Genomic DNA, 26,837 nt, shown 5'->3' on the forward strand with positions numbered 1-26,837 from the left:
AGTTGAGCACGACGAATTGACCTAGACCCCAATTGAACCGCAAACCATGGGTTAAGCATACGTGCAGTACAACATACATTAGAGCAGGCGTCTCTACCCTTTCTGAGTCGTGAGCACTGCTTATGCTTATCATGAAACAGACAACACCCTTACAGTAAAGTTGACATACGCGAGCCTGAAATCTGCATGAATGTAATTCTTCAATGCAATTTTATAATAGGGTGTTAAATTCAATAGTCGATCAAGTGCTCACAAGCAGGAAATCAAACATGAGCATTGAGCCCTCTTAGTGCTCCAGAGAGCACAATGTTGCTCACAAGCAACAGGTTGAAGATGGCTGCATTAGGGTACGTCCATAGTGCACCGCTTCCCGCTTTATTGCTTAAACCGCGGCAGTTGTAGAAGGCGAGATGATCCCGCGCGATTCTAGCTGGTGGTGGTTATAGTGCACCGCTCGCGGGAGCGTCTGCCTGCATGGGCAGTTGGCATCATTGAGCTATCACGTGGGGATCTATTGTGTGTTTTTGTTGACAACAAAAAATATTTATTATAAAATTAAACATGAAAGAATGACGAATGTACATGAAATTAATAGGACTCGCCTTGAAGTTGCAATGGGTTTAGTGTAATCGCTAATTATAGTAAATTAATTAATTGATGATAAATCAGCGATTTCGCTTTTAGTGCCACAACAAATTTTCGATTAGAAAAACGAAAATTAATCGTTACAAAATTCTGTTTGATTTAGTTTTATCGTTAATTAGTTTATATTAATGATAAAACTAAATCATGATCGATAATTAACTAATCAACTAATAACGATAAAACTGAACTGGCCCATAATTAACTAATTAACAGCAAAATCCGTTGGATTTCGTTTTATCGTTAATTAGTTTATTAACGATAAAACTAAATCATGATCAATAATTAGTAACGATAAAACGAAATCCAACGGTATTTTGATTAATTAACGATATTGTTTTCATTACGTCAACTAATTAACGATTAGTATTAACAATAATTAGGCGTCATAAAAACTCCGTTGGATTTAGTATGATAATTAATGATCCTTAATTAATTAATGATTTCGCTTATTATGTCATAACTAATTAAAGATTAGTATTAGCAACAATTATCCATCACAAAAACTCCGTTGGATTCAGTATAATCGTTAATTAACCTTAATTAATAATTAACCAACGATATTGCTTTTATTATGTCATCTAGTTAACGATTAGTATTAATAATTAATCGTCACAAAAACTCCAATTGGATTCACTATAATTGGTAATTTTCTTTAATTACTTAATGATTAACGATTTCGCTTTTATTATGTCATAATTAATCATCGATTAGCAATAACGATAATTGATCGTTACAAAAACTCCGTCGATTTACTATTCCATTATAAAACGAACACTTAGAGGAAAGTATCCGTTCAAAACTGCAAGCGGTGAGCCGGTCAAGCGAGAAAAAGAAATAATAATTCATTCTGGTTAAAGCGGGTAAAAGCAGTTTGAGCCGGTATAAGCAGGTAGGCGGGCGCACTATGGCCGCCCCAATGAGTTTTCACGATCTTTTTTCAGTCGCGATAAAGCGAGAAGCGGTTCACTATGGACGTACCCTTAGAGTAGACATTTCCAAAGACTTGAAAAAATATTGTTGTAGAGGGATTTATCGTTATATCAAGTATAATTGTAGCAATGATTTTCAAGGAACTGAAGAAAGGACTTTTGACTATCTAAGAAATAAAATTAATGTACATTATGCTATGGGAAACCTCCAAATATTAATATCATTATATGCAAGATTATCATAATATATGAGTTTCACTGTGTTTATAAAATTAAACAGTTGGAACCACTTATAATGAATTCAAAAATAATTAAATGTGTACTATGTTGTAACTATACTGCTTGACAAATCCCAGCTGGGATTGGCAACTATAAAATTTGAATTGGCATCAAGAGTTTTCTGACTTTTAAAACTCAAAAACAACAATTCTGAATCATTTTTCTCAACAAGAAAAACAGGCTTGGCTTCAAAGAAATTTTGATGGTGCCCAATTTTTTTTCCCAATACGTCAAGCCCTACCGTACCTTAAAAAAGGGTGCAATTCCAAACTCAAATATTAATTGCATACAGAATATGAGATTTTTATTATAGCATGAGAATTTTTTTTAACACATAGAAATCAAAATAGCTTTAAAATAAAAATGAAAATATTTTTAATATTAGAAATGAAAATATTTTTAATATTAGAAATGGAAATATTTTTAATATTAGAAATGAAAATATTTTTAATATTAGAAATGAAAATATTTTTAATATTAGAAATGAAAATATTTTTAATATTAGAAATGAAAATATTTTTAATATTAGAAATGAAAATATTTTTAATATTAGAAATGAAAATATTTTTAATATTAGAAATGAAAATATTTTTAATATTAGAAATAAAAATATTTTTATTAGAAATGAAAATATTTTCAATATTAGGAATGAAAATATATTTTTTAAATTGGAAATGAAAATTTAATCTCAAGTTATTGAAAACACTGAAAAATATGTTTTTTTAATATTGTTTCCTTAAACTGATCATAAGAAAGCTTTTTCTTAAAATTCTCATTGTTTTGCATAATCATGAAATATGAAAAAGTAAAGACTGGGAACACTATATTTCTTTGAAACTTGACATTTTATAAGTTCAGAACTAGTTAAATACAGTCACTCCCCAACTTACAAACAAGTGACATTCCCACCATCGTGTGTAAGGCAAAGGGTTCACGAGTTGAAATTGTGCCAATTTGGCAAGAATTCACAGATTTCAAAAGTTTTTCCATACATATAATAAAGTCATTCTCATGAAATTAGACAAAAAATTTTTTTTTTAAATGTCAACCAAAAAAATTCTTAGGGACACTTCTTTACCTGCTAATAAACGAAATATAGTCAGTAGCAAAGTTTGTTCAAAATTAATGGTGAAAAAAGTTCATATAATTTTAACCATGTTAATAAGAGATAGGTAAATCTAACTAGACATTTTGATTGCTTCAGCACTTAACTTGATATTTATGATTGACAACTGCAACATGTTGCATCTATTTTAGTGGGTCATTTTCAACTTGGACAAGCGCTGATACTGGATTCGATTTGTCGATTTTTTTGTCAAGTGAGATTTATTACTTTTTTTATTTGTGTTTCTATTTTTTTGTTTCATCAATTTTATGGGGACAACAGATTTCTAATTTGTCTGTTTTGGTATAGAGAATGAGTTGCATTCTCAAAACAGTCTTTAGATAAAACATTACTGCAAATCGATGTTGCAATCAAGAAATTTGGATTTTGTTTACTTTTCCCCCCCCTTAACTTATAATCAAACCTTTCTTCTGATTATCTAATGCCAGGAGAAAGACATTTTTACATGTTTTGCAACATGTAAAAACTGATTAAAAACTAAGCATGTTGAAAACATGTGCTTTTTCAGAAATAATAGATGTATTTGAACTGAAACATGTGGTAAAGTGAAAATAATTTTCAATTATATATTTCTTACAAAAAAATAGCCAGGGGAAGGACATTTAATAAAAATATTCACCTCTTTTTTCCTAAATAAATCTAATTTTTGAATTAATTTACAATTCTAATTGATTTAAAAGGAGCTTCAAGGGATGGCTACATTCTTCTCTCTCATAACCCTTTCAACACAAAATTTGATAGGTGACAACTGGCATTGTAAGACTTGAACCTATGTTTTCCAAATATCCCGAATGGAGGAAAAAAAGCTGGGAAAATTTTCATTTGACTATAAACTATTAACAAAAAATATTTAAAATTGCAAAAAAGAAATATGAAAGTTGGCCTTAAAAATTTATATTATATATATATATTATATTATTGTATTAGTGAAAAAAGGAATATATATTTTTAAGATAGAAAATTATCATTTTAAAATTTGAAAAATGGGCTGGGGACAGCCAAGAGGACATTTACTTAACAAATGAAGGGACATAATTTGGTCAGAATATCCCATATTTGATTTCACTATCTTTTGCAAAGTCTTCAAAATGGTTCGTGGATTTTTTGAGTGCATTCTTTCCAAATACTTTTTATGTACTATGGTTTACCAAAGATCTCTGTCTAAGGGCCCCTCACTTTGTCCCATGCAGGTGCTATGATATGAATGGCATGAGTAAACTCAAATGCAGCAAAGGGGATCAGTTAATCTATATCAAATGCGTGTTATACTGTGTTCCACAAAAAGAAACTTCTGAAAACATAGAAAATAAAACTATGTAAGGGACCTTTTATTGCTGTATGTGACCACATCATAAATTAGGGGGGTGGCCTCCCCCATATCGGCCTATGGGATTCATGTAAAACTCCAAATTTATATTGAAATGGGTCATGCCTATGGGCCTCTATTCATGTAAAATTCAAAAAATATAACAAATTAGAAATTGAAGGTTAAATTTCAATTACCTTCACAATAGTCCCCCCTCCCCCAATCATGTTTTATTTGTGGTGCCCCCCCCCCCAGGAGCACAAGTACGCTTTTACTAATTAACTTGATTTCTTGCATGGCTTTCCTTCCATTTGATTTTTGCCCACAGCACTTCCTAGATAATCCCAGGGTATGATCCCAGATGGAATACATAATAATTGGTACACATGGTACACACATAAATTTTTTACAGTACATATTCCTTATAAAAACACATGGATAGGGCAACTATGGTGAGAAGAGTAGGAAGGGACTGATCAAACATTCTTGCCAAATGTCATCAGAGATTTGCTAAAAGCATCAAATACTTCAATTTGCAACTCAGAGTCTGTGAGTTGATGGTTGGTAAGCCAGAAAGTGGCTGTATACATTATTCCCGAAGATAGTTACTTATTTTCATTATAAGCACTTAAAATGATAGGGCAAACTTAACCAAATCCAAGAGAAATGAAAAAGTTTGTTATTGTTGGGGGAAAAAAAATTCTTCATGCCTTATGCAAATGATGGATTACGCTTGTCAGCAACCGGTCGACTTCCATGAAGGGAATTTCCCTGTCTATAAAAGATGATGTTTGTTCTCGATCAGTGTTCATTTTTTGGTTATATAATTATGCAGTATAGTTCAATTACAGTTCAATATATGTTCATTATGTCTCGTCACTATGTTATTTTCATGCTAAGCCTGATATGGAATAAAATGAAGTTTTCAATCAAATTGGGTTCTTATTGAGCAACATTGCACACTGTGCTGACAGTTATATCTCTGCTCATTATAAGCAGATTCAACTGTATCATATATAAAGCTATACTTACTTCTGGATGATGTGGAACAGCTGGTATGTAATTTTGAAGTGTCCGGCTTGTAAAAATTACATCCATTTTGTCATTGAATAATTTGTAATCGCTAGTGTAATTACGTAACAAATATGCACTAGCCAAAATACTTGAATGAGTGAAATTGATGTTTATCTGCAAAAAAATAAAAAATAACCTCAATGAATGGTGAATTGTAGTTTCTAAAAAGGAAATAAATCAAGTTGAAACCAGAATCTATGCAAAATAAGAGTTTTTGTAATATGTTTATTTATCAGACTTACATTTGTAAATAATTTACAATGATGAAAAATGACAATGTGAACCATTATACAGTAAAACCTTGATAAGTCATCACCTCAAGTTATCGAAAAATTGTGGCGACTTAAGCGGAGTGTCGTCAGTTTAAATGTGCATTACTGTAAAACTTTATAAAATTTAAATATACAGTTAAACCTCTGTTTTAAGGAATAAAATAAGGGACAATTCTATTTTAAGTCCTCTATTCCATGATCTGTCACCTTCAAATATGAATTAATTTACCTTTGATTAAGGGGACACTTCCATGGGTGTCCCTTATTGAGAGGTTACACTGCATAGCATTGTATTAAAGAATAACTTTCAGTTTACTACAGTAATAATTTTTTTTTCAGATCACAAAAAAATTAAAACTTACCTTTTCGAATTTTACTTTTCTTGTATAGTTAAATACAGATGCATTTATGGTTTTTTCCAGTAATTTTCTAATTTAGACTGAACAGAGCAGCTATTAAAACAAATGACTTTTCCTCTAACACATTTAGTGCTTTGAATTCTTCATCGGTTGTTCCTTGCACAGATGTAAGATAATCTCGAACAGTCTCTAAAGCTTCAAGAACTTTTGTTTTTTAGGTGGTAAACAAATTTCCTCTATGTCACTTTTGTCACTTGAACTGTTATGTTGTTTTTCCTCTGACAGTTTGGCACATAACGCTTTCATGGTCATTTCTGAACATATTGCAAGGTTGTTATCAATGTCCATATAATCAATGATATCAGGAATATTTCAGTTTTGAAGATTTGTCATCCAATACATTGGGAAAAGCATAGCTGCCAACTTTTGAAAATGAAAATTTGGGAGATTTTCGCGCAAACCCGTATTTTATGCTAAAACCACTCCCTAATAAATACAATAGGGATTTTTCCAAATAAAATAGGGATTTTCCAAACATAAAAGTTAAAGCGTAGGGAATAAAATCCCTACTCAAAAACTGAAGTCAAACTAAAATAGGGATTTTACACACATGGAAGTTAAACCCTCGGGAATAAAATTCCTACGCAAAAAACAAGTGAAATCGGAGGCCAAAACTTCAATGACGTAAAAATAAATATTGTGTTCAATCAGAAACGCTGGGAACAAACATTCTGCGCGAATGACCCCAAAATCATCGGAAGATGAAGGAAAACACCGTCAATTTTTGAAGAACACTGACTTTTTGTGACACTTGATTGATGTTTTTTTTTTCATTTCACGAGTGATGATGGCAGTCTTTCCATGACCGATGTTTATGTCCGTAACACAAATTGTACGAAAAGGAAAAGTCGGCCCTCTTCTAGAACGTTTGATGAAAGGAAATTCATCGGAATAAGTATCTTTAAAATTGATTAAATATGTTTTTGCTTATCATTATTCATGTTTTGTTATATCGCACGTACGTAACTTCAACAAAAGAAATTTTGACCATATGCGCGTCACTATAATCTTCGATTATTATCCAGGACTATTGGCTGCTAAGCCATTTCCCTGCACGATAAGACAAACAACTTTCTTGTTACCATCAGAGGGTTTGTAAAACTTCCTTAAAAAGGGAATTTCCCCATTTACGACGTGTGACGTCATTTCGAAAGGGAAAAAAAAGAAGCTTCATGCCCCACAAGAAATTCCTTAGGAATTGTTTTCATAAGCGGGGATTTTTTTTTAATGAAGCAGGGAATTTTTAGGGACAATTAGGGATTTTTGTGATTTTCGTAAAAATTCGGGAGATTTAAGAACTTTTCGGGGGATCGAGCGATGAAGCTAAAATTCGGGAGATTCCCGAAAAATTCGGGAGACTTGGCAGCTATGGAAAAGTATCAGAATCGGGGTCTTCATTTTCAACCATTCTTTGCTGATCATTACTCACAAACCCTGCATGTTTAAACACATTTTTCACTGTTTTCTGTGATATTAAATTCCAACTTTTGTGGGTATACTTAATTGCATCTAAAACAGACACTTCAAACTTTTCATTTTCTTTTTTTGTTGTGAGAAAAAAGTCTCACAAACAAAAAAAAATAGACTATTTGGCGCACTCAAGTGATTAAGGCATAATTGTTTTTACTTTTCATTGCTCAAAATGTTTCTCATTATACATTTATTACATTCTATTCCAAAAATATAGGCTATTTCAAAAAATGAGAAAACACAGATACTTTCTTACTTGGATTTATTTGTACTCACTCTCAGGACCGTAATTAGGATTTTTGCTGCCCGGGGCAAACATTATTTTGCCACCCCACGACTTTCAAATTTGATGATTCTATAACGGTGTTCTTTGTTCCCACCTAAAACTGCCACCTGGGGCAGTTGCCCACGCCCCCTCTAGTTCCGGTCCCTCTAACTCTAAACACCTCATATCTTTAACCACAAAGTGACAATTTTTCAACCAGTGCAGACTTAGATTGTGTTTTCTCATCTTTCACTTCGTGACATTTTATCTGACCATTGCAATGTATTCTGACCAAAAGTGGTCGTAAAATGATGGCGATGATGTGCACAAGTAAAAGCATGAGCAATGGTCAATGGACTTTGACAATGAGGGCACTCTGGTTGACTCTCTCATAATAACAAATACGATTGCGTGAGGCGACTGTGTCCTTATGTGCAACCGGGCAAGCAGAACTTCCTCCTTTGGGTTAGTTCTGCAGCTCGAACGCCAATGGTCAAGTGTGGGCTTGATAGCATATAGTTTATTATTAATTTGATTGTTCCAATGATCCTGCCAGTGGCGATGTATGACTTCTCTGAGGATTGAGGAGTGGTCACTGGCAGGTATGAAAAGGCTACTGTCAATGTTACTCGTTGTTTGAGCTGCGGTGTCTGCTTTCTCGTTGCCCAGTATTCCAACATGACCTGGTACCCAGTACAATTTAACTGTGGTACCATGATGAGTGAGGTAATGCAGTTCATGAAAAATGGCATGAATGAATGGGTGAGTGTGGAAAGTGAAGGAACACAGTGCCTTCAATGCACTATGAGAGTCACTATAAACTATGCATCGTCTGTGGCGTTTGTGTCTTACATGATGTAGAGCCTGAAAGATTGCGTACAGTTCTGCAGAATAAATAGAGAAGGTGTCAGGTAGTTTGAAAGATGTCTCCTCATAGCAAATGTAGGCAAAGCCGACATGCCCAGAGCTCTTGGAGCCATCAGTATATATGGGGAAGTACCAGTTGTACCTACACCTGTGGCTAAAGAATATCTGCTGTGGTGGATCTAGGAAATGATGATAATGATAGAGAGACATTGGGCAGAAACTGTTCCCATGTTGCCAGTTGACCAGCAACTGGGGCCACGCGACTGATGTCTATTTGTAGTTCTTCTACGAGTGTCCTCATATGGAGACCGTAGGACAGAACACATGAAGGACGAGCAGCAAAAAGTCTATGAAATGAGGGACTGAAAATGACACGAAGTGGATGATCTGGTAATGACTTCATTTTCATGTAATATTTTAAGGATAGTTGGTGGTGTCTTGATGTCAGTGATGGCTCATTGCATTCGACATACAGGCTCTCAATTGGAGATGTCCGGAAAGCACCAGAGCAAATCCAGAGAGCACTCTCAGATAGCTCCAAGGTGCTGACCCATATACAATGGAGCCATAGTCAAGCTTTGATTTTACTAGAGCTTTATATAAGTGGAGGAGCGACTTACGGTCTGCTCCCCATGATGTAGAAGAGATGACCTTCAAGAGGTTCATTGTCTTCATGCACCGAGCTCTTAACTATGCAATATGAGGCATGAAAGTGAGCTTCTTGTCAAATGTAATGCCCAGGAATTTTGTGTTTTCCACAATTGGTATTTGACTATTGTTTAGGAACATCTCTGGATCATCGTGTAGTGTAGGTCTCGACGCTGACAAAAGTACACAGCGACAGTTTTGTCAGCAGAGAATGAGAAGCCGTTATTATGAGCCCACTTACAGATTTTGTTGAGTGCAGTTTGCAATTGTCTCTCGGCTGACCTCATATTCACTGATCAGTAAGACATTAACAGATCATCCACGTAGAGTGCGCCAGTAACAGACAACAGGAGTTGGTTCAACACCCCGTTGAGTCTTAAAATAAACAGTGTAACACTTAAAATGCTACCTTGAGGTACACCTTGTTCCTGAATTTGGGGAGCTGATAATGTGCTTCCAATCCGTACATGGAAGATGCGGCGAGCAAGAAAGTTCTTAATAAAAATAGGCAAGTTGCATCACAAACCACAGTTATAGAGGTCGGAAAGAATTCCGTGCCTCCAAAGTACAGCCGTAGGCCTTTTCTGTGTCAAAAAATATGGCTATCATGTGCTCCCTCTTTACAAACGCTTGTCTAATTGAAGTCTCAAGGCGTAACAGATTGCATGTTGTAGACCTGAACTGTCTAGAGCCGCTTTAATGTTTAGATAAAATATTGTTAACCTCAAGGTAGTGCATAAGGCGATAGTTGACCATGCATTCCATGAGCTTACATAGACAACTGGTCAAAGCAATAGGTCTGTAACTATTAGGTTGCTGAGGACTTTTGCCAGGCTTCGGGAATGCAAGAATCATGGCTGCTCGCCAGTTGTCAGGAAATGAATGACTTACCCAGATCCAATTAAATAATATGAGTAAATGTGAGTGATTCTGGTGAGAGATGCCGAATCATGGAATAATAAATGGCATCAGTCAGGACTTCGCTGCAAGGCCATCATCAGTTCATGAAGGGTGAACAATGAATTGTACCCCTCCGATGTAAAAGGCTGGAAGGTGTGCGGTGTACGTTTGGCTGATGATTTAATGGGATGAAACGATGGGGGATAGTTCGCATCACTGGGGACAGCGGCGACAAGGGTGGCCATAGTGTCCGCAATATCCCTCACATCGCTGATGATAGTGCTATTGGTATTTAATATGGTGGTGGGATGAGACTGATAATGACCACTGATTTTTTGGATCTGGTCCCAAATGGTTTTAAGGCCCGTTTACACGACGCAAGCGCTTTAGTTGGTAACTTAATTTTTAGTTGCCAAGTACGATACAATGTATGCAGACGATAAGGGCCGTTTACACGGCTTTAGTTGGCAAGTGCGCAAGTGCATAAGTGATTTAGTTGGTAAGTGAGATAAGAACGGTTCTATTTTTTCCGGTTAAGTAGACCTATGCGCATGTGCCAGTGGGCGTGACCTGCCGCTCTGGAGGGGTCTTTTTGCTCTCTCACGGAGGGGTTTATTTTGATCTCAAGCGTGAACCTGTTCATACTCCGTCGTCTCCTGAAGTTTCGCTAGAATTCCGCCGAAATATTGGACGGTGAGGTGGCCAGAGGACACAATCTTCAAGTTTATTGAAAAATATCTTCGCCATGAATGTTTGTTGAACTATAGAAATGGAAATTACCTTGTTCAAACAAGCTAAAATTATTCGATGTTGGAAAAAGCTATGGAATATTCTGTCGACGTGATGTCAGGAGTTATATATTTTTGAATCTTCAATTTTTTTTATCTGGTGGGGAGCATTTATATATTAAAAACTGGAGAGGGGGGTTTCGAATATTTCTCTCGTCCAGAACGAATTTGCTGCCATCTGTTGTAAAAATACATGATCAAATATTTCACATAAAGATATCATCTCTATGGATCAAATTAAAAAATAATAATGATTTCGAAAATTTGGAAATAATTTTTGTTTAATGAATTTTTATTATTTAATTTTTAACCCTTAGAATTTCCTACGAATGCCAAGAATCTTCTCCCGTATTTTCGGCTTACATAATTCATAATTATCTCCTCTTTAACATCGATTAAAATATAATATAATCGGTATTTACAACTTAGAGGAGAAATAGAGAAATCTTATATTTCTTTTCGATGACTTACTTAAGTTTATAATATGTTGTGTGTTCTTTTTTCCCCTGTGGCGTCATCTCTCGCCCCCTTGCGTGGGTGGCAGAGGCGAAAAAAGGGGACAAGCGAACTGTTTCCCTTGCGTGACCTACTTCTTGCTCAGTGTGTTGCTCTCGCACAAGTGATATAGTTTCTCCTTTTTTATTGAATAAAATAAATTTATATTCTTTAAAAAAAATGTCATATAATGTGGCTGTAATCACAGTATTCGTAAGTTCTACCTGATCATCTTCATCGATCGTTACGAAAGCTATGAGCTTTAAAAAAAGCACCTCTCTGAATGCCAGATAAATAAAAAATTATTACTATTATACTCCCGCACGTTGTGCGTCTGTCTCTCTCCGTGGATTTGAGTAGACTGAAGCGCGCATGCGCTAACTGCGCTCACCTCCGTAAAAATTATCCAATGAGCGCCTACTTATCACTTATCGTGTGGACAGTTTCAAGAAGAATCGGTAAGTTGAAATTAAGTTACCAACTAAAGCGCTTGCCTCATGTAAACGGGCCTTTAGATGAAGTTGATGAATTGATTCCCATGGTAAACTTTTGCCAGGACTCGTGTTGAGCCTGGCACCTGGTTTTTCTCGCTATCGCCTTTGCTTTTAAAAATGCCAACTTGTTGTCATGGGTAGGATACCACCGGAACCTACTCCATGCTTTCTTTTGAGCTTTAATAGTGAGATTACATTCATGGTTCTGCCAAGGTTTAGGAAGTTTTGAGGAGATTTTTGGAATTGTTTCATTTGCTGCAGAGATCATACAACTGGTCACAAGGTCGACACAGTGGTCGACGCCAGGTTGCGAGACCATATCCTCCTTGATCTCTAAAAGCTATGGCGTCGATCAAAGAACTTAACCACTAGAGGAAAATGATTGCTTCCTTGGAGGTCCGGATCAACCGACCAAGAACAGTTTGGCAAGAGTGTACGTGAACATAACAGATTTTTAACATGATCTATTGCAGTGAAATTATTGTTTGGGGCATGGAAATGAGTGAAACTGCCATCATTCATGATGGTGAGGTCCATGTTGTCTAAAAGATGTTCAACCATTTTCCCACGAGGGCTGTTGCTGTTAGAACCCCAAATCATATTATGAGCATTGAAGTCTCCAAAAAGAAAAAATGGTGGAGATAATTCATCAATCAGATCTTCTAGTTCTCTCTGTAATATGGTGTCATTTGGTGGCAAATAAATAGAACAGATGGTAATTCATAGGCATGTAGAGATTTCCACCATGATGGCGTGCAGATTCATTCGCAGTGTTAAAATGCGCAATGACACGTGATGCGGAACCAGCAGAGCAACCATTTTTGCAGCAAGCCCTACTCCCATCATCATAGTCAATACGGAACAGGGAATGTCGCCTTATGTTCCATATCTCCGAGGGCTTCATGAAAGTTTCCTGGAGTGCCACGCAAACAGGATGATAGCGATTGATCAAATCCTTGAGATCTTGATAATTCGATCTAAGACCACGAATGTTCCATTGAATAATGTTGGCCATAAAATCAAATGGAAGCAGAAGATTCAACGTCTTTGAATTTATTCCGGTCAATCTTGCGGCGAGTTGTACCGGATTCTGTGGGATTGTAGAGATCCATGTCACCAATCAACGGGTCATAGATTAGTGACATATTTTTAACTATGGGATATTTCAGTGCTCTCTGTATGGCTTTTTTGGAATACCCATCTTGAATGGTTTCTTTTTTGATTTATTTGCAGAATTGATTTTGGGTTTAGTAACTGTGGATAATTTTAATGTGTTCGCCATTGCTTTTCCTGCTTCTTCTTCTTTGGAGGTAGACTCCCTCCAGAATCCAGCGGAGCAACAGCAGCCACAACTATTGCACGGTTGATTGGATGAAGTTTGAGTTGATATATCAGCTATGGGTTCGGTCTGAGTTGTTACAGATGCTTTGGTGACATTGTTAGTCTTATTAGCTGATGATGGATTTGTTAACATATTAGAGTATGATCGACTACCTATTGAAGCTTGGTTAGAGGTTATATGATGGTGTGCTTCAATATACGAGATGTTATTGAGGACCTTGATCTTCTGGATCTCTTTTTCTTCATTCCATTTCGGACATTTTCTGTCATATGCGGGGTGTTGGCGACCGCAATTGACGCACTTGAATGATGTTAAAGTGCAGATGTCCGAAATGTGGTCCTTCTCACCACACTTGGCGCAGGTGGGTTGACTTCGGCACGCTGTTCGTGAGTGACTGAATTTCTGGCAGTTGAAGCATCTTACAGGGTTAGGAATGTATGGCCGGATTTTCAAGCTATAATAACCGATCTTAATACCTTTCAGCAATGTTGGTGATGAGAATGTCAGGATTATATCACATGATGGAGCTGGCTTGCCATCTTTGCAGCTCATGATATGCTTGTCAGATGTTACGCCTTGAGACGCCAGCTGTTCCGTTAGTAGTTCTTCCCCCACGTTAATCAAGTTAGTATCTATAATTTGACGTGTAATAATCAATAATTCAACGTGGGATGGATTTTTACTGTTATGGGAATATTTCCAAGAGATGTGAGCTTTTGAATGACTTCGGATTGTTTCGGTATGTTAGTTTCAATTAGAAGGTCTCCTGAACAAAGAGCTTTCACTGATTTTAATGTACCTATTGTGCCATAGAGAGCTTTATCAATTAACAATGATGATACTTTGGACAGCGGTTTGTCAGTGTCAGTAGAATGCAGGAAGAAAAATGAAATGGTAGGAACAGGTTCAGTGACAATAGTTTCACTGATAGCAATTCGTTGACATTTGGGTGCATTTTGTGTTTTCCCCATTTTGGAGATAATGTGTTCGGCTCCTACCAACCATGCCCACCATGGAGCCCTACAAGGGGACACGCACATGTAGCCAATGAAGGTTAGTAGCAACATCAGGTTAGGTAAGAGCTATACGCCACCGAAACAGGCGAGCAGATGCATTCAAAATCCAAGATCAACGTGAAGCAGCACCAAGAAACCTCACGAAGTCCAGCAGGCCCAGCCCCTTTACCTGTCTAGTAATGTAACCAGGATCCCCATCTGCAGATTTACGGGACATACATTTTTAAACCCAAAGTTTTAAAAATGTAATCATCATTGTGACTAAAAAATAAAACAGTTTCATACTTTAATAATTTCAAGAATAAAGTTTTCCTAGTCAAGTTGTTTCATGATGAAACCACCTTTCCATTTCTTGTGTGACCAGTGATTTGAAGTTGGAATAAACAATGTTCCTGCATATGAATAGATCTTGAAGAGATTTACACCAGATGTTTTTTACAGTAATTATTTCATTTGTTAATTCCAAAATGTTTGAAAATTACTTTTTTATAGCTTTGTCCAATAGGGATGAGAAGCATCTGACATAGTGAGCAATGTAAAACATTTCTATTTAAAAATTACACAATAAAATAATCTGAATTATATAAAAAAAGCAGTAATTTGATTTAATTCTGTCTGTGTACAGTCCCTAAAAATGAACATTTTAGAGCTAATTCAAACCTACAAGCACAGCGATAAATTGTTAAAACATATTTTTCATCTTCATATACGTTCATATCGTACTTTCATATTACATTTAAAAGTACAGAGTTTTTTGTAAATTACTTTTCAGAGCAGGATCTGTATATCACTAATTGGAAGTTTTAGCAGGCAGGGTCCACATAAAAAGTTTATTTTTTTCCCATACATGACTCCTTGGGAAATCCAAGACATTATTTTAAGTAATCAGACATCATTTGGAAAAGGTTTGTAACTGGAAGTATGTTTCTGAAGTCAACAGTTTCAGAGATATCAGCTTGTATAGGAGTGTTTTAATAGGTGGGCCTAGATTCTGAGTATGGTGCAAGAGTAAGAGTAAAATGGGGGGGGGGCAGTAATTGAAGATTTCCATTCATATTAACTTACTTTCTTCTTATTCAAATATTTCATTTTATTTTGCTATTTGCAACTTGATTCAGTGTTTAACTGCTAAAAGGCATTTTTACACAATTTGAAAAAAAAATTAATGAGCATTTTTGGGCCCAAGGTCTCAGAACTTGCTAAGACAGCCCTGATTAAACACAATTATAAAATCTGTATCACTTGTCTAACAAGTAGGGATATCCATTTTTGCTAACTGATTTTAAAAAAATCATCCCCATAATCTGAATTTTTCACCAATCTGAACAGGTTTCAATCCCAGTTAGTTCAAATTAGAGGGTGTTCTACTGTACATTATAAGAATAAAACAAGTATATAACAAAAAAAAGTGATAAAAAATATAAAATCTTAACCTTATAATAAAAATCAATGGCTTTGATGAATTTAAAAATTAAAAACTATTATGAAATGCATTACAAATTGTTATTCAAACTATCATGAATTGAACAATGACTACGACCAAAATCAGTCATAAAATGATGATAGTGATGTGAACAACTGACAATAGGAGTAATGGTCAATGGGTGACTCTCAGAAAAAAGAAAAAAAGAGTTTTCAAGGGGACTGTGCTTTATATGTACTCAGGAAAACAAGTTTTTCATCACATATAGTCTTGCAACTTGATTGTCAGTAACCAAATGATTGCTTGATTGAAATTAATTATGTGTTTGATTACTCCAATGGTCCTGCCAGCAGCATGCATGTGTGTGTTCATCACTTCTTGTATCAGTGAGAAGTGGCCCCTGGCAGGAATAAAAAGGCTATAAATCAATGCTAAAAGCTGTTCAAGCTGTGATATCTACTTCTGATACTAATAGTAATGTGAAAGTCATTTTTGTTTCTACATTGAAGCAGGCCTGTCATTTGGGGGGACCGTTGCCCCCCTGGCTTTTGAAAATAAACTGAAAATGGTATATACATATATATATATATAAATACATAATTGAGTACATGTTCTTTACCCCCCCCCCCTGGAAAAATGACGGCCCTGCATTGAAGTTACTATTAACTCTTCACAGAGAATCTGAAAACATACTCTTACTTTTGAAAAATGCTCCAGGACATTTGTAACATCTGAGACATAAGGGCAGTTTTCAGTGTTTAAATTATTCCAAAAACCTTCTTTTGTACACGTGTAATATGCATGATGTTCTTGATGAATACTTGATTTTTTTCCACTGCATTCAACTTCAACAGTTATACCAGAGGGTGTTTCCGGCCAAACATGTTGTCCCTTATGAAATAAATTAATAATTATAATTAACTAAAATAATTTTAAAATTCATAAAATAAATTGCATGGAAATAAAAGAAAAACACATTTAAGAAAAATGCAAAAGTGAAAAATGCAAAATTACAGTAAATTTTTTTTTTTTTAAATTAGAAAATATAAGAAATGTATAACATGTAAATTAGAAGTAATAAAGGTGTGTAGTTCATCATTTGCAATAATTAAAAACAGTGCTGTGGGTGACACCTTGCACCTAAGCAGTAGCTTAATGATCAATAAAATTTTGCAATTAATAGTGGAAAGTAAAGGAATTTACACTGGTCAAAATCCACTCATTCATTCATTTAGTGAATCATTTCACATGCCATATTATGACATTGTTATGCTGTGCATCATGGGCAGATACAAAGGGGGGGGGTCTATTGGGTCCCCTTCACAGAAAAGTTTATTAGTGGCATCACCCCCCCCCCCGAAAGTTTTTGGAACTTTACTATATAGGAAAACTTAAACGGAATATGTGAATAACTGGTACACTTAATAGTTCTCTTAGAAATATAAAAATTCATTACCTTATTATCACTTGTAACAGTTTGAGGACATACAGTGCCATTATTTCCTACAACTAAGAGCTGAACTACTTTAGTACTGCTGCCATTGGAAGAGTTGACGGAACACTGCCACATTCCTGAATGATAAGAGTTTAACTTTTCTAGGCAGACAATGCTGGTAAGAATGCTTGCATCAGCTGATAATTGATAAGAGACACTATCATTCAATTTTATCGCTTCACCATTCAATGACCAAGTTATGTTAATGTCTGGAACTAAGTATGATACTTGACATCTCAGAATAAATGAATCTCCTTCAAACACCAGCTGGTCAACATTTGGGTTCAATTCAAAGAATGGAAGTTGTAGAGGGTATTCTAAAAAAAAATAAGTCAGAAAATTAAAACTTGTGATGTTGGTGTTTGAGAATTTCAAAATTTACATATATGATTTAATTAGTCTCTCTATATGCACTGTTACAAAAATAATTGTTGTGCCACTTGGTTTATGTTGGGAAGAGAGAGAGGTTTGGGTAAAGGGGCTACTGGATTCATGTGTATCCAGGATATAGCCATAAATAGGAGCCAGAGTCATTTTTTGTTGGAGGAGTAAACAATATTTTACAAATACAATACACATATAAGGCCACAACAGGCAAAATGCCCAACGAGGTGGCTGAGAAAAAGGTGCCCAGGATTTACATTCATCCTTAGAAGTACATTTATTCAATAAGAAAAAAATTTAAACACTAGTGGGCTGTTTTTTCTTGCATTTACTTTTCTGCATTTTTTTTTTCAAGTTTCCCTTTTTTTTTTCTTCATTAAATCCAAGATACAGAAAAAAACTTGCTGGCTGAAGGCAACAGAATTCCAATATAATTAACATTGCACCAAACAAAGTATATCAATTTCCTTGTTATGTAACCACTCCCTCTACTATAAAAGTTAATAATCTTATAACAGGGTTGGCAAGTTTTTGATGGTTTAAACCATAGTTTACCAACCCTTTTTGTCCCATTGCCCCCTTCTTGAGAAATTGTTTTCTCCCATCGCCCTCCAACGTAATCCAACCCATAGAATCCTATGTTATACTTGTAGCTTCTACCGCCCCCCAGGGGGCATTAATGCCCACATTGGGAATCACTGGTTTAAACTGTCACGTCTCAAAAGCCTTCTGTGTCAAAAACCTTAAATATGCGTAATGTTTAAAGTGACTATGTTAAACAAAGAATAGACACTTAATATGATTTTAAAATAATTTTCTATTCCCTACAGAATTATTTTGGACAACATATATGTATTTTTTCTGGTAAAATATACAATTTGAATAAAGCATAGCATAAAAGCTGAAGGGAAAACTATGGGATGATTTGATATTCTTCAATTCAAAATGATACTTGACCTTTCAAAATGATTGTTGACCCTCCAAAATTTCTCCAACTGCTTTTATATGTGTATAGATATAAACATCTGCTGTACTCTTTTTATAATAGATCACTGTTTAAAAAACTCTTTTACACCATATATGTAATGCTAATTTCAGTTATTAAATTATCTAGATAATCACCGATACTTAAAACAATGCCCTTAATGTGCATAACATTAGAATATATCTAGTAATCAAAATACTAAGTTGTAGGACTGAAATGCCCTTTAGTTTGGCAGTGTTCTGATTGTATATGATGCTTAAGAAACTCCTGTAGCTTATTCTTAGTGCAAAAGTAAGAATAACCGAGTTTGACCATGATATGGTGTATTTACTAGCATTTATATAATGCAATGGTTGGTTTCCAATTGAAGCTCTACCTGAACATACAAAATAATGCTTTGGGTATAAAGTCCTGCCAGCTCTGCTTTGATTGAAAATACTCTTTAAAACTCTGGATTTTAAGCAACCAACCTAAGCTATTTTTAGATGAGAATAAACAAATTTAATTATTGTATTAACAGACGTTGTGCAAGAATTTTTATACGAAATAAAATTTTGGGCAGATCACAAAATTTATGATATCTAAATAGATATTCTATACTCAGTATTTATAATTCAAATTATAAAGCATTTTAATCTACATAAAAATAAATGTTTTGTTATTTAACATACCTATCAGATTAAAAAGTATTTGACAACATTGGCAATAAGTTTTCAACTGTTTTAATACTGAGATAGTTTCTGACGCCAAAAACCTAACACTCACACTATAACAAACCTATATCTCACACATATTTTGAATAAACAGCTCTATTTTGCTTGCCAAATTGAACACAGGTAATCAGTAGTTTAAATAAAATAAATCATAAAATTTTATTTTATATGTTCTAGACTCTTTTTTATGTAGAAAAATTCAAAATTGCAAATTATAATTATTTTTTGTTTTAATTATTGTAAGAAATTGTAATAAAACAACAATTGCAATTGTAATATATTACAATAGGAATAACAACCTATTGATGTTCTGTTTCATACAGGTTTCACTGTATGTGGTTTTTTCCCTTATAAAATATACAATTTGAATAAAGCATAGCATAATCACTAAAGAAAAAACTATGAAATAATTTGATATTCTTCAATTCAAGATGATTCTTGACCTTCCAAAATTTCTTTAACTGCTTACATACAGGGTGCATAGGTAACAGGGTATATGTTATTTTACAGGTGAACCATTGATCCTAAAGAAATAATTTCAATTAGAAATATTATCTAAACAACGTGTAGTACTCAGATATATCATTCATGCTGCAAGGGGTTGTTTAGTTATTGAAATAAAAATGTTAACTTTTTATGCAGACACTCTGTGCTCAAGAACCAGATTACAAAGTTGTTGCCCTATCTCGCTTGATGCCAGCAAGAAAATTTCACATTTCTAAGTGCAATATTCACTGAGATATTCAAATTCGAAATATGGAGCAAAGTTTGGAAAAAACAGTGTTAAACACAGGTAAACCATTACACCTGCATTTTTAATGCTGTTTCTTTTCAACTTTCCACCATTTTTGAAATTTTAATATCTCAGCGAATATTACACTTAGAAACATGTTTTTTCTTGTTTTTGTTTTTTCCCCATCAGGACAACCTTGTAACTGGGTTCTTGAGCACAGGGTGTACATATAAAAAAGCTAACATTTTTATGTCACTAACTACACAACCCATTGCAACATGAATGACATATCTGAATACTACCCATTGTTTGGATACCTTTTCTAATTGGAAGTATGCCTCTAGGATCAATGGTTTGCCAGTAACATACCATACATCCTGTACGTGTATAGGTATAAACATCTGCTGTACTCTTTTTATAACAGATAAGTGTTTAAAAAGTTATTTTGCACCGTATATGTAATGTTGATTTCTGTTATTAATCTGTCTAGATAATCACTGATACTTAAAAGAATACCAGTGCATAACATTAGAATATGTCATTATCAAAATACAAGTGTCAAGCAATACAATATATCAAGCAATCAAAATACTAAATTGTAGGTCAAAAATGTCCTTTAATTTGGTAGTGCTGGCTCGTATATGATGCTTAACCACTTGCCTGATGGGTTTATAATTTTTTTCTGCACAGAAAATGGCAGGTTTTTATTTTTTCATTCTATTCCAAAGCTATGACTAGGAATAACAGACAATCACAGAAAATCATACTTAATTTTTTAATTAAAAAATCTTAGAATTCTGATTCACTCATTACATTTTTTTAGAAATTAAAAACTATTTGGAAAAGCTCTTATTAGAATTTTTTGCATGGAATATAAATAATCCAGTTATTAGATAGATTATGTGGCTGAACTAGATTATCTATCTAGATGCATCTATGTAATTACATTACAAGATTATATATCTAGATATCATTATTACTGTTGCATCAAGCCATAGCGCTTGTGCAGATTTAGTTAAATGTTTATTTTTCATTAGTGTCCTCCAGGGGCAAAGATTACGATACGTGCTAGGTACAGAAAAGTCAGTTTCGGGAAGAAGCTGATACCTGTGTCTGACACTGGCAAGTGGTTAAGCAACTCCTCTAACTTATTCTTAGCGCAAAAGTCAGAATAACTAAGTTTGACTTCATCACATAAAAAATCTTGGTAATAATTCTTTTCTGTGTTCCATATACTATGCTTGGGTTCAATCATCACTGCAATATGGAATAAATATTTAGGGATGCAGCTATAAAACCAATCTACTTCCAATCATAAACATTCAACAAAAGTTTCTTAAAATTTTGCACCATTTAATTTCAAATGATGATTCCACTGCAAAACATACCCTTGGTATATGGCAACTTGTTTTCTACAAATTGGTCCTCTTCCTGCACAAAAATAAATATTTATCCTCTGCAAAAAATAAATGTCTGAGAAGACCCAATAAAATTGATGAACTTCCTTTACATAAACAGGAAATACTCCGCAAACATTTCTATATTTAGCACCTAAAATTTATAATACATTATCTCATGATTTTTCAACTAACACTTCATATAGTATGTTCAAAAGCGAATTAATCCAATTTTTACTAACCATTTCAAGTATTGAAGTTTATTTTTAGATATGAATTTTATTGCAGATTTTTAGAACTCAAATATTTTTTCTTGGCATGACTGGCAATTATGTTTTTATATATGCGTTATTTTCCTATTTTATGTAACACATGTTCCCATTAGCAGCTTTGGTTGTTGTCTGATCATATTTCCATTATGATATTTTTATTTTTTGTAATCTATTTTTTTCCCCTCCTTCAGTATATTAATTTTTTCCCCAACTTAAAATACTGTTTTACATTTTATATATATTTGTTTTTTATTCACATATGTTCACACAATTTATATTTAATGAAAATTTCTTTTACTTCAATATCTATATGCTCTATATTTGCCACTGAATTTTGATAAATGCATTACTTTAAAAAATTATTTAGACATCAACTGTATCTAATTTTATTCTGGTGGTCAGTTTGGGTAACATCTTTAGTACTTGACCACTCATAAACTTTATTTTTTGTATTTGTTATTTCTATAACTAAGTTTCTGCATTTATTATTACTTAGTTATTGAGAATTGTATCTGTAATTTTCAATAAACAGTTACGGTTCTCATAAGTTTTTTTCTTACTTGAAAAAAAAAAAATCTTAAATATGAAAAAATATGGGGATGTTCTGTATATGAGTCGTATTTATAGATACATTTAACATTTAGGCATCAATAGAACAACAGACAAACATTGCTTCAATATTATGAGCTCTGATTATATGCAGACATGTTAACATTAGCACGAAGCAAGCCTCTCAGTAGTGATGAATGTTGAGCTTTACCCGGAGTGCGGGGGACCCCTATGATCACGATAAAAAAACCAACTTTTAAATTTAAAGTTCATTTAAATATAGCACACCCCATAGGTACTGGACCCTCAAACCGCATAACCTCCCCGCCAAAGCATAAGTGGAGATACAAGTTGCTTCTCGGGGGGGGGGGGGGGAAATGTTTACCTCTGGTCTTCTGCCAATGCAAATAATACAATTTTTTAATGAATGATGACACACCATTGATACATATTAAGACATGTGCACAACGGTCGTGTTGCATCACGAAGCACTGCAAGGCATAAAAATAGTGGGCTTAAAACAGAGCAAAAAGAGCAGAACAACTTTGAACGGAGAAAGGTGTAAGTGATCAAGCAGTGTCTTCCATCGGTTCAATGAATATTTCGAAGTCCAATATTAGACGCTTGTTATTTGGTCTATCGTCATGCTCAGGTGTCAGCCTAGATCACAAATTTGTCATCATATTCCAGTAGTTCTCAAACTTTCGTCAGCTATGGCTCCCTTGCCTAATTTGACTGTCAAAATCGGCAGTTCGCCGTAGAAATGGACACACACTGTCAGAGAGAAATGTGCATCAGAAGAAAACGTCATCTCAATACAGTAAAATGTGCACAAATGAGCCCATTTCTTCACTCATTGCATCACCAAAAACAGACAAAACATATTGATGCAGGTAAAATGAAAAAAAAAATAGAGGAAATGTTACTTACAAGAGCTGAAATCATTATGTGAGTATACAAACATAGTGCCAGCCAATGTTCCAATTTCAAGAGTAAGTGCTCCATTCACCCGCACAGGGAAGCATAGTAAGGGGCTGACAGGGGCCTAACATAATTATTAATTTCCTTGTTTCTTCACACTATAAATTCTTTATATACAGGGGTTCATGAAAAATCTGGCTTGTGCCCACTAAAAAATTCATCTTAGGGGGCCCTGCTGCAGGATGAGGGACCACTAGACCAACCAAGAGCCTTTACGGAAGACAGATTTCACATATTCCTTTTCCTATTCACATTTTTCGAAGTCCAATATTAGATGCTTGTTATTTGATCTATCGTCATGCTCTGGTGTCAGCCTAGATCACAAATTTGTCACCATATTCCAGTAGTTCCCAAACTTTTGTCAGCTATGGCTCCCTTGCTTAATTCACTTTTCAGCTGCGGCTCCCCAAATAGTTTGGCAGATATTTGCCCGTATAAAAGAACCACTTCAAAGCATAAATAAGCACACAAATAAATACCTCCTGCTCGCAGCGACACCCCTAGTAGCCACAGTACATACTTTGAGAAACACTGTCATATTCCTTTAAATTTGGTCTACATGTTGCAGTGCAACACAATTGATGTTGAGTGGTTCATCAGTTTCATCACCCACCCTATTCTAGTCCGAAGTTTATCTTCTCTTGAACTCCCTTGTTCTATCACATTCGTATACTGTACAATTTTATTATTCACTGTGACTAGTCTGTAAAGATCAATGCAATTTAAAAATAAAAAATAAATTATAATTAAAAAAAAAACACACCTTTCTTCCTTTGTGGAAACATTATTGCCCTTTCTCATGTCCCCCCCCCCCCCCGTGAAAACTATGAACTATGGCTTGAGGACCCACCAAAGATCCCAGCCTAGAAGTCCCGTTCTGCAATATGGGGGTCATGTCCTTTCTCATATAAAAACCAATATTGCCCCTGACTGCCATGGTCCATTACAGCCAACCCTCCCCCACACACACCAACCCTCCCCCACACACACCAACCCTCCCCCTCCTACAGATGCTGAAAGGTCAGAACAAGCAAAGAAAGAAAAGTTCTTTTTTGTTCATCCAGCTAAATAGCTTCCCCCCATATAATGTCTACCTCAATGTTTCAAGGGGTCTTTCAAGAATCATAAAAAATCTGTGACACACTCTCTTGACTTTTGGGACTTATTCAGGACTTCCGTGACCTTTTCTGATTTCTTGACTTTTCCGTGATGGCAGACACCCTGTAGAAGAGAGAAACGCAGCTTCTTGCAATACAACAGAACTATGAAAAACCTTACTGGATTCATGGGCAAAATTGCATGATTCAGCATGCTTGATGAATAAATAAATGTCTAATTGATTTTACTTCTGCGGTTCCGAATGCCTATGACAGAGCTAATAAGTATCCCCCAAAGCAGAATATTTTGCACTGTTCTGCAGTGAGCCCTCGGCTGGCTGAATTTTTTTTACAGTAAAATTTCCCATAATAATGTTTCTTCACTACACTTTTCTTGAAATCCTTCCAGCTTGTTCCGTGATGTACGCCGCAGATTTCAGCATATGGGTCATTCCCCAAACAAAAGTGTACAAACAGTTTCCAAGATTTTGTAATTTTTTTTACAAAATTTCAGAGCCCTCTGGTAGTAATTTTAATTTTTTTCTAGTACTTCATTTAATTCTCTGTCATATGGCATTTTTTAATTTGTTTCAGATGGTATATAATTTTTTTTAAATCATTGTTTGTAGCAAACCTTCAAAATCAGGCTGTCCCAGCTTGAAAAAGTGTTAAACTGAGACATGGTGCAAATCTAGAATTTTTTTAAAAAACTTCGAATCACATTTTATATTTGTGCCATAGGTAAATAAAACTGACAATAAAATTTTGAATTTTTTTTTTTATTATTGAAAACTTTTTTTTTGTTCGTGTCCCAAAATATTTCCCATTTTAAAATGTCCAATTTGTTTCTGTCATTTGAGAAATATATTTTTATTCCAGATTAAATCTGATAACACATTTGAGCTCATTGAAAGGTTTACTATTAATGCTTAATCAACAATTTTGGATTTGACTTTTGCAAAACAACTTAATATTCACGTTATGTCTTTAGTAGCAGATTTTTCTCTATTGGATATCCACTCTGTTAAGTCATTATCATAAATAATTATGATTTTTTTTTTCATCTATATCAACATCAAGTGATAGTACATGGAGATATGCTTCAAAATATAAAAAAAATTTTATTAATCATTTAAATTTATAATGAAAAAAATAATAATTTAGGCTAATTTGTCTCCACTCTGTTACATCTTCCAAAAACTCAAGCAATGCCAACAGAATGGAAACTATGATTTAAAGTAAATTTTTCTTAGTTAAACGTTTTTGAAAGTTTAAATTGAATTTAATAAGTTATCTATATATATTCCATTTAAACCCTTTACCACATTCTCCATCATGTTATTTTTTCAGTAAAATACAAACGTAAAGTAGTACAGATCATTAAAATCACTGCCAGGCACAGATTCAGAGAGATGAGTCATAAGGGGCATTTTAGTATGAGTGAAGGTCGTTATGTGGCAATACATTCTGTATTTTATGGGACAGAACTATTATCTTCCTGTATTTTGGTTTCCAGGCCCAAACCCCCCCCCCCCCAAGTCCACTCTGGATCACTAATGTGAGAGGCATAAACGTGAGATTTATACCAACATCAAATTACTATTCAATTTCAACAAAAAACTCTGAAATAAAAGAAAAATCATCCTGATGATATAATATACAGCTGAGCAAGTCCAGTATTCACTTCAGATTTTAATAATGTTACCAGACCTAAATTCATACTATGAGGGATGGGGTGCATGTTTTCAGAATTTGGCATGGGATGGACATTTTTCTAAGGTTATAAGAGAAGTTTCTGGTCACCTATCACATTTTGTATTTTTAGGAAAATAAAAGTTTATTTGAATGGTCTATTTAGAAAAAAAAATATTTGAGATATCTTTCTCCCAGTTAAACATTTCTGTGCATTTTGTTACAATGGTGCCCACTCTCTTACAGGAAGCATTTTTGCAGTTCACAGGCAGAAAAATTTAAGAACACTTCAAACTAAGATGTTAAATTATAAATTACCAAACCATTGTCTGTCATAAATAAAAAGTTTTCATTTTAAGTAATTAAATATATGTAAAAAATAAACTTTTCCATGTGCTGTTTTTAAAAAATCATGGAAACCATCAAAACGACAGAAAAAACTGGTCAAAAACATTTTAAACCATTTTTTTAGCATGTGTAAGAAATAAGCTGATTTAATTATTTTAAGAGATAAAAAAAGCAAAAATAATAATTTTTTTAGAGCAATATTTGTTAACAGAGTGGACAAAATCTATGACTTTCAGTAATAAAACACTAAAAATAAAATATTATTACAAAATAAAAGTAAAAAATATTTGTGAAACATTAAACTTCGCCATTGGCTATAATTTGAGATCAATTTTATTTTGAAAATTCAATTTTGAATTTTTCATTTAAAAAATGTGGAATGTACACTTTTTAGGAATGACCCATATTCTGCTTTAGGGCAAGTATCAAGGTC

General features: G+C 34.3%; 1 protein-coding gene across 4 annotated transcripts in view; it reads right to left on the reverse strand.

The window, feature by feature from the left end:
- The window catches only part of Remo (Remoulade), a 130,766-nt gene that overhangs the window by 63,587 nt on the left and 40,342 nt on the right, over positions 1–26,837 (reverse strand). For 2 of the 4 annotated variants that reach the window (XM_089239701.1, XM_089239698.1), the window contains exons 8-10: positions 17,215–17,570; positions 16,458–16,649; positions 5,318–5,473 (exon numbers count right to left, since the gene is read on the reverse strand). In XM_089239701.1, coding sequence (XP_089095827.1) covers positions 5,318–5,473; positions 16,458–16,649; positions 17,215–17,570 — 704 coding nt within the window. Of the gene's footprint in view, positions 1–5,317; positions 5,474–16,457; positions 16,650–17,214; positions 17,571–21,175; positions 21,435–22,725; positions 22,966–26,837 lie in introns of those variants that run through there. The other 2 variants (XM_089239700.1, XM_089239699.1) reach the window with 2 other exon arrangements.

This window comes from Pholcus phalangioides, unplaced genomic scaffold, assembly GCF_987345545.1.
Source record: "Pholcus phalangioides strain wild (caught in Gottingen) unplaced genomic scaffold, Ppha-v1.0 ptg000011l_1, whole genome shotgun sequence".
Classification (NCBI taxonomy): Eukaryota; Metazoa; Arthropoda; class Arachnida; order Araneae; family Pholcidae; genus Pholcus; species Pholcus phalangioides.